This window comes from Dinoponera quadriceps, unplaced genomic scaffold, assembly GCF_001313825.1.
Source record: "Dinoponera quadriceps isolate SergipeBrazil2010 unplaced genomic scaffold, ASM131382v1 scaffold1565, whole genome shotgun sequence".
In the NCBI taxonomy this organism is placed as follows: Eukaryota; Metazoa; Arthropoda; class Insecta; order Hymenoptera; family Formicidae; genus Dinoponera; species Dinoponera quadriceps.
In genome coordinates this window covers 2,654,400-2,666,348 of record NW_014556124.1, presented here as the reverse complement: position 1 = coordinate 2,666,348, position 11,949 = coordinate 2,654,400, and the positions used below count along the sequence as shown (strand labels likewise).

The 11,949-nt window shown below is 43.9% G+C and overlaps 1 protein-coding gene across 6 annotated transcripts in view; it reads left to right on the top strand.

Annotated features, from left to right (window-relative positions):
- LOC106746683 (serine/threonine-protein kinase Doa) overlaps positions 1-11,949 on the top strand; it is a 37,213-nt gene that overhangs the window by 7,356 nt on the left and 17,908 nt on the right. For 4 of the 6 annotated variants that reach the window (XM_014623488.1, XM_014623489.1, XM_014623495.1 and 1 more), the window contains one exon: positions 2,042-2,175. In XM_014623488.1, the coding sequence (XP_014478974.1) occupies positions 2,042-2,175 (134 nt within the window). Of the gene's footprint in view, positions 1-88; positions 221-2,041; positions 2,176-9,772; positions 9,829-11,949 lie in introns of those variants that run through there. The other 2 variants (XM_014623491.1, XM_014623492.1) reach the window with 2 other exon arrangements.

The window sequence follows — 11,949 nt, the reverse complement described above, 5'->3', positions numbered from 1 at the left end:
GTCGTCGTCGCGGTGCGGAGCTAATCTCCGGTGTAGTGCCGTGCCTCAGTAACACCTTGACGAATGCGACTTCTGCCCACGTTTTGCAGAATTTTTTGAGCCGATGTCCACGTCGTTGTCGAAAAACAGTGTCATACCGCAAGCATCATCTTCACGCTCCTGGATATCGTCAGTCTTCGATTTCATTTGGGACCAAGTGAGCCTGTTCCGTCTCTCCAACGTAAGTATGCGCCCATCTTCCCGTACGCAGTATGACACGAGTAAGAGAGAGAAAAGTGATGTAAACGAAAGAAACCTCGGCTCCCACAGTGTTCTTTCCATTTGATTTGGACCACGCTATTGTCGCGCATCTGTCTCGCCCTCGTGCTCTTCCTGTTTCCCCGAGAGACTTTCCGCGAGACTCGCTCGAACCGTCCGCTCGATTCCTCCTCGTCAAGTTGCGTACTCGGTTCGCGCGCGCGCTTGTCGGCCTTCGTGTGTGTGTGCGCGCGTGTACCCTCCATCTTGTCTCGCCTCATCTTCATAAACTGTAATTCGCACGCACCCGCACATAATGCTCGAAACTGATCCATTGTTCTCCAGATTTATCGCAGACATGCGTAACTGTACAGTGCACGATGCGCACGATTTCTAACACACGCGCGCACAGTTCTCTGTCTTTAACCGCTGAAAAGCTGCGACGCTTTGATAGTCTCTTGACTCGAGACTTACGTAATCACCGCATGTTTTCCCGTTTTATTTACGCTTACTGTGCTCTGTGTGTACGTGCATATACGTGTGTATGTTTGTATGCGCGCGCGTGCTTCTCACTTTTCCCCACTTCTTTAGTTCAAAGTCTGAGTCTACATGTGTTTTCTATGTCGCCTCATACGTAAGAAGAACAAGAACCCACCGACGTGCCAGGCGTGCCGATTTGACACAGCGAGCTCTGTCTGGCTGGTTAAATTCGCCGTAAAGTCTTGTGAAATTAAAAAAAAAAAAGAAAAACATGAACGTGTTGACTCATTCAAGAGTCGGCAAAAAATGGATTTTCAGACAGCCTTGCGCAGAACACCTGTTGCGAAACACGAAACGAGGAAATTGCGTACAGTTTCCTTCGAGAGGAAGTATCTTTTGGCCGAATCGTCGTGTTCTGCTTCCAGTTGTCGGTTCAAGAGATAATCGCGCTTTAACGTTTATAAAATCGACACGTAGCCGCGTAGTTCGGGCCGTGTAATAGCAGTGAAATCGACGGGGACGAGAAAATTGAATTAATCAGGTTCGACGCTAATCGACGTCGGTATTATCTTCGTAAGCTGAAACGCGTCCGGGTCGACGAATGCTGCTCTTAACGATCCGCTCTTTCTCTCTCTCTCTCTTTCCAAATTACCATCTCCCACTCTGTCCCTACTCCCAGCCTTGTGCCCGTAACACGGACGGAAAATGGAAATTGAGTAAACCGACTCGATCAACGCTCGGACGGTCGGCAAACGGTCCTCCGGATAATAGGAGGAGGGAACGTGCCGAGTCCTTTCGCTGCTACGGGTTCGTTCACAAACGCGTACACTTTCTACGCGCCAAGTAGAAAAGACGATTTTCCTGTCGCTTTAAAACGGAACAAGTACGGCTCCTGGGGAGAAGAAGGGAAAGAGATAAGAAAAAGGGGGGGGGAGTGTGATAGGAAAGTGTAGAAAGTGTGTACGACATCACGAGCCAACCTTGTGCCCAGCGGCGGCGCGCGAGTCGTCAAAATCTCATCACAAGATTAATGATTCTTCCACGTTACGCTCGTACAGTTATAGATTGTTCACTTATATATATATATATATATATCGTGTGTGTAGCTCGTTGCTCTGTCCCTTTCCTTCCCCCTTCTATCCGTCTTTCTTTCCCGAGAGGCTTCGGTAAGAAGTTGGTTTCAAGTGGTCTCGCAAGTCGATATCGCAAGTTGCGTGTGAGAGTACATCTCGTTCTTCGTGAAATTGCGCGTCGCAACGAGGACGGAGATTCGTATGAGAGAGTTACGAGGGTGTCTACAGTGTCTTTTTTTTTATTTTTACAGATGCCGCGAAGCAGGAGGCGTCACCGCTCTCGCAGCCACTCGAGAACACGCTCACATTGTTCTATGGAATCGCCGTACGAGCATAAACGCAGACGTATCGATTACGAGAGCCCACAAAGCAAGGGAACGTACAGGTAAGTCATGTCGACCTCTGCTCGAATCGAACGATGCTTCTCCCACTATCTTCAACAATGCACGATTCGTTCCACTCTTAAACGCGGCCATACACAGCCAGGTATCAGCGATATTTCAATCCGACTTAGAGAAACTACGTTGTTTCCTGGCTGCACGTGTGCGTTCGGATTAAGATTTTCTTCGCAAATGAAATTGCCTTCGTTCTTGCGTTTTCAATATTCCGCTCGATTACAGGTAAAAGAAAAAAACAAAACTCGAATCGCATTATCTTATCGCTCCTATGGTTTTATCGAATCTTATTGAAAAATCCAACGAGCTGGTGGCGTCGTTCAATTAAATCACAACACAGGCGATATTTTTTCTCGTGCATTTCACCACCACTTCTTCACTTCGACATTTTACTCTACGGGAAATATGGGTACGCAGGTCGTCTAACGCTCTGCGTATTTTACCGGCGAAATTCCCTCGAAGCCGATTCGTTTCCGTGCATCGTCCGGTTAGAGTCGTGCTGCTCTGACCAACCGTTTTCTATATTTTACTATTGTTCCCTTTGGACCGTTAACTCTAATGTGCAAATAAGTGTCCTCTCCCTCTCCCGCGCCCTCTCCCTGCCCGTCTATCTCATTGTCAGAGAAATTTGCAAGAAAAAAGGGGGAGAGTGCGCGCCAGAGAGAGAGGGGGGGGAGGGAGGCAGGCAGGCGGTAGCTTCATCGAGGCCAATGCCGCGAACGATCTCTCCCTCTCCGTTCCCACGTCGGATCTAACCGGCAATAGAGCTCCTCCATGAAACCTCCTCATGGGCTGTCAGTCGTGATCCGTGTGCTCGAGCTTCAACAAGTTCCTCCAAGACCTTTTTTCTTGCTCCTCATTGTTCAAAACGATTTACGGAGGTAGAGAGAAAGAGAGAGGGAAAGAGGGAGAGGGAGAGAAACAAAAAGGGAAATATACGTGAGTGCCAATGCGAAGTGTCACCTGTGTGACGTCGCATTTATCGGGGAACAAATTTGTCTAGCGCGATTTATGGACCGATAAAAAGGCAGGACGCTGCAGCGTGGAGATACCTCTCGCGATAGTTATTTCGAGATTTCCTCGTCGCGTCGTGGAAAAGATAACGAACGCCGACGAATCGACGTTTCGCGACTTATCTTCCAAATGATTGTCTTTTTCCTTTCTGCCGCAACCTTCCGAGCGATCTAAACTCGCCTGGGTGTTATTTCGGATGTAAAGGAAGCCGTGTCGAAGAATGTGATGGAGAAAGATGATTAACGCTGCGACGGTGCATCTTCGAGACATCTTCGAACGCGATTCGCTGGATCCTCTCGCCGTGTGCATGAATTTTCGCTCACTGTTTTTTTCCGCTCTCGCTGAATTCCGTTTCACTGTTTTGCGCGGTCTTACGTAAAGTTTAAAATCGCGTTCGTATCGGCTGGCGGGAAGAATTTGAGTCGAGGATATCGAACGCCTCCCTCGCGTGCAAGCCCCGTGAAGTGCATTGAATCATTATGGGAACACTTATTTATAGTGCTATAATCTGTTTCGCCGCGCACAACGTCCATCGGTTTATTTAAGCGAGTGTTATCGCTGAATAATGGCCTGCTAACAGGCCGAGTGAATCAGACGGTTCAGTTGCAAAAGAGACACAGGAACGAGAAGCGTTTAGTATCCGCACGTTTAAACTTCAATTTTCAAACGTTAGAAAATATTTTCCACGTTTTTTTTTTTTCGAAGAAGAATAATATTTTCGCGTGTGTGCTCTCTTTTACGGGTTATTTTAAATTCTGTTGTCGTTTATTAAATTGATACGTTGCTGATGAAGCGCTAACTTGTCCGAGGTCGAAATTGTATCAATCAATTAGTGTTGTGTTTCCAACGCAGCATTTTAAATAACTCGGATTTCAGTAGCGCTTTCATCCGTTCACGGCGATTCGCGTTTTATCGATGATGGGATCCGCAATAACGCGGTGGAATTCTAGATTCAGATAACGACACAGACACTTTTCACACGCATCAACTTGGCTTAGCTTAATTGAAATGCCCTTTGAAGATTCACGTCCATTCATTACGCGGAAAATTTCATAGGCGATGTAGTAACGCGCGTTCGCAGAATATTTCGCAAACGGTGCTTCCCAATCTTTTTCTCTTTTTCATTTCCTTCTTATATTTTAAACAGCAGCAGATAATGGCTCGAAAGATAACAATATACTTGGGAATATTAATTATCCTTCATAAATTATCTTTTCAGACGTTAAGTAATCGTAAAAATTTTTTTTAGCGTTGCAAAACTATTTTCTCCACTGTAAGTTCACTTTAAGGAGGTATTCTCATCTTGAATATTTCGTTTGCTTCAACTATATATTGTAATTTTTACACATTATTATCTTCAATATTAATAGAGTTGTAATAATTTTGCTAAGGCTGATCGTGGAAGATTAGTTATCACGATCCCGGACATTGCAGGCGTTTGAAACCAAAACGGCAAAAATATTGTTAAACTATAAACTTGTGGCTATCTCACCCGAAGTCAATATTTTTAATATTTCGATTTTTAAGGTTTTCTAAAGTTAGAAAAAAACTGGTTAAAAAAAACTTAAAATTCGACTTCTATTTTAACCTATCGTCAAAAATTTATTTTGTCGAAAATCAATTTTTGCTCCGCATTGTGGTAAGGACGGTAGCCACAAGTTTATAGTTTAATCATTTTTCTACCGTTTTTATTTCAGAAACCTATAATCTTTGAAATCGTAGCAAGCAAAACTTTCGTTCAATGCTGCACAAAATTATTTATAACTTTTTAATATTGAAGATTTGAGAATAATAATGTGTAGAAATTTCTATACATGGTGTCCTTTTCTTTCAATCGCTCGTGTGTAGAACGGGTTAAACTGAGCAGAATCTTCTCGCATTTTGCAAACAACCACACAAAATTTCGAGTTATTAATGATTGAAAATAGTAATATATAAAAGGTTTTTTAAATAATAACTTAGAAATTTGCAAAATGGTACGGGACTTTTTTGTTCAGAGTGGCCTAATCTACAAGTATATGACAGCTGTTGCACCTAGCGGCAGATTCAAGGTTCAATATACTGATGTCTCGAAATAACTCGAAATCTAGCGTGGTTGTTTGCAACATGATAGAGAACTTTTCTTGCTCGGTTTAACCTGTTCTACTTTCACACGTGCGATTGAAAAGAAAGCTTCGGACACCCTGTATATAGTTCAAACATAGATAAATGTACAAAACTTCAGAATTGTGTCTTACAGTTCAAAAAAAAATCCAAAAATCATCGACAAAGCGACGTTTTAAGTGCGAACTTCCCCTTTAAACTAACAATCGCGTTGCGAAGTGTACAGTGACGAGAGAATTTTGCCGATCAACAGACATCCGATGAACTTCGGTGGCGAGTAAATTTAACTCGTCCTCGCCGATATAAAAGTTACGACGGTTTAGTCTTCAATCCCGAAATCCCCGTAAGCGTCACTTCAACGTTAAATAACCGTAAAATCCAAGCGACTCGCTTCGCGTTTCCGCGAGGATAGGAAACGGAGAATCGCCCGGCGCAAGCTCGATGCAGACCGTGCCCGAAAACATTTACATTCTCATCACGCTTCGTACTATCCGTCGTCGTGCTATCCGGAGCAGCTGCGCACACACACGCGCGCGCTCGCTCGCGAGCATGAATCACGCGGTATGCGGGCACGAATTACCGGATTAATTAAAACACTCTTTATACATCTTCTCTCCGTTAATAAGGCTGCCTAAGAGGCAGCCCGTAGTCCGTCGAGCGCTGCTTAATGAATAGTAGTAATTTCTCTCAGCATTACTTCCTGATCTTCTAGGTCAGTGACTGCGATAGAAGCAGCGACTTCGCGGCTATCGAAGCGAAATTCTGAAATATATCTACCTACCTGCCTGTCTGCTTGCTTGCCTGATACGCGATACCGTTCGCGTCCGCGTCGTAATAAATGATAGCAATTTGCGGAGCGCCGCTTCCTGCTCGAAAGAAACGCTATCGATCGCGCTTCTTGGGATCGAAAGGATCAAAGGCGCAAGGACGGTGAGTGAGCGCGACGATGACCGCGTGCCTCTTTTCAACAGAGGCGGATGTCTTTGGCGCTCGCGACGAGATGGACTTTTTTTTTCTCTCGACTTTGGAGCGCGCACAGCTTCAGAATGGCAGTATCAACGGACGGCACGTAGACTCGCAATTGCGTCATGATGACGATTTGAGGCAACGCGGTATTGTGATTACGCTCGTCGTGAGAGTCCGACTCGCGTCGGTCGCGAATTGTGTAGACGTAATCCGTCGGTTTTTTTCTTTGTCGAGACCGCCACGATTTAACGCAATTGAATTCTCGGGATACCGTAAGGAACCTGATTGACTGACGTCAGTCAATCCGTCGAGTTTCGTTTTTCGTCGCAGCCGAGAGTAAACACAAATCTCAACGCGGGGAGATTACAGCAGTGTTTTAATTTCCGGTTTCTGCGCGCGATCCTTGCAGAAAAGTGTCGTCGAGCGCTGAGACTTCCCGCTAATCGCTGATCGCAAATCACGGACGGATGATAAAACACCCCCGTTTGCTCGCAACGCAAATAATCATGATCGAGCGGTGTTTTTTTTTCGAACTCGACGATGGTCCGTTTTCGCACGCGATTTCTTTCCGGCGATAACAAATTTCAGAAATCACGTCCGAGTCGCGGTGAATTAATACATAATTGAAAGCCAGTTACGTCTGCTTCGCAGAGGAATTCGCGCATTTCTCATACGGCTCACGGCCGAAACTTCGCGAGCAACGGACTTCCTTGATCCGTTTTTTTTTTTTTTTTTAATTGACGTCCAATCAGCGCGAATCTGATCCAATCTAGGCGTCGATCGTTTTCGAGTCGCGCGAGTCGATCGAAAGCGAGAACGTTCGGCGAAGCGAGCTGCTCATCCGGAGTCATTAAGGAGGTTCGCTCACTAAGTACTGTATTTCCAGTGGCGTATCAAGGGGGCTCTCAGAAATGTATATATTTAAAGAGCAAAATTACGTCTCTATACGTTTATCTCACTACCTGAGTAATAAATGTTAGTTTAAATCTAAGCTTAGGTAAATACATGTACACGATATTACGAATACGAAAATATTATATTTATTATTTTTCTTATTAATACTGTATTAATGCATCAGTTAATCCAATAGAGATGCACTGATAATGGAAAGAAGTATATAAATGTTTAAATACATGCTTATGTTTAAATACATGTATACGTATATCTCGAATATAAATTACCCGAGTTGGAATTTTGACTCTGTGTTAAACTTTTGATTCTATAACACAGCAGGAGCTAAGATAATAAAATGGGTTCTTGAAAATAGCGTTAAAATTCAATCTTAGAAATTACAAGTTCAAAAACTTAAAAAATGTTAGTATCGTTCAAATAGATCATTATTGGTCTACAGACCATTTAAGTAGGTGCAAACTATCCTTAAGAACCTGGTTTTTCATTTTCTGATTAACTTGTGGTTTGAATTTAACCTCATGATAATGCCAAAATTATGATTTTTTATTCATAGTTAATCTCTAATAGTAAATGTAAAAGTTATTACTACAAAACCATTCATTTAATTATAAATAGCTATGAATAGAAAAACACGACTTTTGCGTTATCATCAGTTTAAATTACATAAATCTGAATCACAAGTCAACTAGAAAATGAAAAACCGGGCCTTAGAGTAGCATCAAATTTTTAATTTGAGTATAAACTTTCCACCGCTGTATTTTCAAAACGAAAACGGCATAATTCTGAAATTTGTCTATAATATATATATATGTATTTGTTTTTACAATGTTACAATAGTTTCTTAAATTTCTATCTTATGCACAGATATGTCAAATTAGAAGAAATTCGGTGTATTATGAGATTTCTTTGTACAAGTTTATAATTAAATGTCTCGGAAACGAAACGGTCAAGATTATTGACATTTCTGTCACGCATTGTTAGTTCGACTAACGTTGTATCATGTATATATTACATGTTTACCCATATATATACATCAAACGCTCGAACCTCCTTAACGATATTTTATTCAACGAACGCGGTTTCTTACGTGGAAACTTTGTTTGACGAACTCGCAGGTCGTTCCCGATCGTCAAATTATTATTCGATGAACACTGATTGGACTTGAAAAACTAGGTATCTGGGTCTCACGCGACCGATCATTCTCCTTCGCTCCAATGCGGCGCGATCCTGTTCGTGATCCCGCGATTTCCGCGAAAATCGCAGAATCACCATCGTGGGAGCATAACGGGGCTATTCATCAGCGATCTGTTCTGCCGGGACCGCTCGACCGCGTTTAGGTCACCGAAGCTTCAGCTTAGGTCAAGGTTGCACAGCTCGATAAGAGCTGAAACCGTCGCGAGCGGGCATTGGCGAAGGGGGGAAAAGGGAGAAGAGTTACGAGTAATCGTAAAACGCCTACCGAAACCATCTTTTCCGCTTCCGCCGAGCTCAGCTGTTTTTTTCCTTTTCCTTCTTCTCGTCGAGAAACTTTCGTGCATCTTTCCGTTCGGCGATTGCATAATCGAGGATGTCTGAATTTGAAAGCCTTTTATCTAGACGAGAGATTTATTTTCTGGCTGAAGTTTTGCCTTGTCTCGGTTCGAGAGAGAGAGAGAGAGGGAGGGAGGGAGAGAGAGAGAGAGAGAGAGAGAGAGAGAGAGAGAGAGAGTATCTCTTTAATGTTAAACTGCAATCTTCTTTTTTGCTGCTCGCCTTAAGATCCGTTATAATTTTTCTTAATAGTTGGTTGATCGCTCTCGTACACAGTGAAAGTGTTTTCCCGGCGGGTTTTCCGCAGGAGCGTGTTTCGAAAGTGATAATTGCCGAGTTATATTATTGCTGTTGTGGTCGGTCGAGTTGTTAGCGGAATGCGTAAAAGCGCTAACAAGGTTAATATTCGAAATGAAGCTATCCAGCGGCGCAATTAGCGTGATCGCGCGCTCGCTACTTTCTAATCGCGTTACGGTGAACGAGACGCGTTAAGTTCCCGTGAGCCCGCGTAAAAAAGTTGCGGTCGAGCCACAAAAAATAAATGTGCAGCTTCGGCAACGCGTCTCGAGACGCAACCGATGCGGAGACGATACTTTGTGTAGTTAACGAAAGATAATGATTATCTAAATCCGCGCAAGCGGACGCATCGATCATCCGGACGGCAATACGTAAATGTTTACGTTAAAATACTCAACGACTGTTATTACGACCTGCGCGCGCGCGAGGTGGTAACGATGATCCTACTTAAAATAAGCGTACTGCGTCGTCGTCGTCGTCGTCGTCGTCGTCGTCGAAATGGGGTCTTGGGGGGGATTTAAATATAGCTGTACATCTTGGGCCGTGGCGCGAAAACACGCGCTCACGTATTCTAACTTCGCTATCCGCTGGAAATATCCGCTTCGATAAATCGACATTTTCTCTTCCCGGCTGCTCGCGCGACGCTCGACAAGGCTCGATGTCGTCGTGCGAGAGTCGCTTTCGATACGCGGTTATTTTTCGCGCGCGACACGACCGAATGTCATCGAACGTCTCCCGTTGATTGCAATTCAGGTCGCAGCACGGACGGAAGTTTTAAAGATGCCGGTCCTCTACGTCGCCTTCGCTTCCTGGATGCCAAGGTAAAGTATCTGAGCGACGTGTTGGTGTCCTTGTGCGAAAAAAAAAAACTGTGATTCGTTATCGTCCACCGTGTGACAGAACTCTGTGTTCTTTCATTAATTCTTAAAACGCCGACCGCCAATTCAGAATTGGACGAGAAATGCTGTATGACGAATAAAATAGTCGTAGTTATGCAAGAAGGATACAATCTGCACGGAGTACGTTTCGAGAAAAAGGATGATGAAAATTTGATACATGATTGAAAACGTATAAATAGCACTGAGGTTGTTCTTCACAATCGTTCCAAAAGTTAAGCTAGCCTGTTTATTTTTTCTCTCCAAAATCCGGTTTTTCATTTTGTCTTTTAGGTTTTTATTTATTTTTTTATTTTTATTTTCGTAGTTAGTCATTAAACTTTAAAGTTGCCACTATAAAACCATCAGTTTGGTGATTAATTATGAATAAGAAAACACAATTTTTACATCATCAGTTTAAATCTAAACCACAAGTTTACCAGGAAGTATATGCGCCTTTTTTTGTTCAATGAGCTGCCATTTCTCCGATAGCCGCCATGATCCGGTAGAAATTCTGGGATTTTCGGGCGAAGAACTGATTGAAGAACGGAACGAACATTTGCATCAACCTGATATCAGGAAGAATTACGATTTTTGACTCATTGACATTCGATGAAATTAAAATCGACGATTTTTATCTTCTACGGGAAGCGCGAGTAAATTTGAATGTACCGATCTAAAAATAGGCAACGTCATTAGCGAAGTGCCGTCGCGGATTGCAAACTCATGTTTGCCTATCGTTCCCGTCGATTAACATTCGTCGGCTCGTCGAAAAGCCGCACGTTTGCCCGCGGGACAAACCGTCGGTCCTCCTTTTGCCGGATTCGGAGTCGTTCTCTTGACCGTGAACCTATCACACCGGTTGATGCACCGTGATGCAGAAAGAAAAAAAAAAGGTGTGAAACAATGCCGCCTGGCGTGTCACTCAAAACGTCGGCTCATCGTCGGAATCCTTTTGCGCGCCTTGCTATTGTCTTGATCGGACGATATATCGACGCTGGAACAATGGTCCGACGCGCGCGCGCTCGAAAGAAAGAGAGAGAAAGATAGATAGATAGATAGATCGAGCGACAAATGAATATCCCGCTGCGACATTTTTTCCATCGGGAACGGTAAACAATTGAAATTCAGCGTTCGTTGGAGCCTCTGACCGGATTAGAGAGCTCGAGCGAACGAGCGATCCCCGCCGAATGACTTCCGTTCGTGAATCATCATCGGAGCGTCCCGCGAGCGAGAATTTCCGAGCCTTCTTAGTCGCGGTCGGCCGGCGAGAAAATACTCCCGTATTATTTTTACAAAGTCCTCAGAGAGCGGGAGAACAACGTTGCGCGTCTGTGAGGAATATTTATAACAACGGGAGCGATAACTCTTTTATGCGGTCAGCGTGTTATCGGCGGCGATTTCGTCGTCACGTGTAAAAACCGTCGCCCCGACGGTGTCCGTGTGTCGTCATGACACACCGAGGAAACGCCATCCGCCGCTCATTGTCGGCGAAACTATCATCCCGTAACGTCTTTCGGTGTGTACTGTATTACCCTGGCGCGATTATTTTACAGTTGGCCTCAAGCGCGCGAATGCAGTTTCTAACGGGCTTAGTGAATTTTCTCCCTCGACGAGGCGCGCTTCGCGTGACTCTCATTTTCTGCATGTTCGTTCCCCCTTTTGCGCCGGAGAAGGGAGAAATAATTTCAGCGTGATGTTATTCATCGCGCGACACACGAATGCGCCTCTTGTGAGTCACTGTTGCGTTGCGGCTCTCGCGTTTTTCCGGTGGAATAGTTCTTGTTAGTGTTTCAAACTAATACGAAACGAGGTGTCATTAGCAAGCAATCTCGATAGTCTATTTGAGGAGGGCAGTTTAATTAGGTCGTTTCGTGGCTGTACACTCTGAATAATAGCGGACTTTACACGTGATACGGCTCAACCTTGATTCCCACTTAGTTTCGCTCTAAATCGTACTAAACCTTCTTCGACTTTTGCGCGTTATCGTCCGATATATTTATATCGTATAAAAAATAAAGCGACTGATATATATATATATATATATATATATATATATATATATAT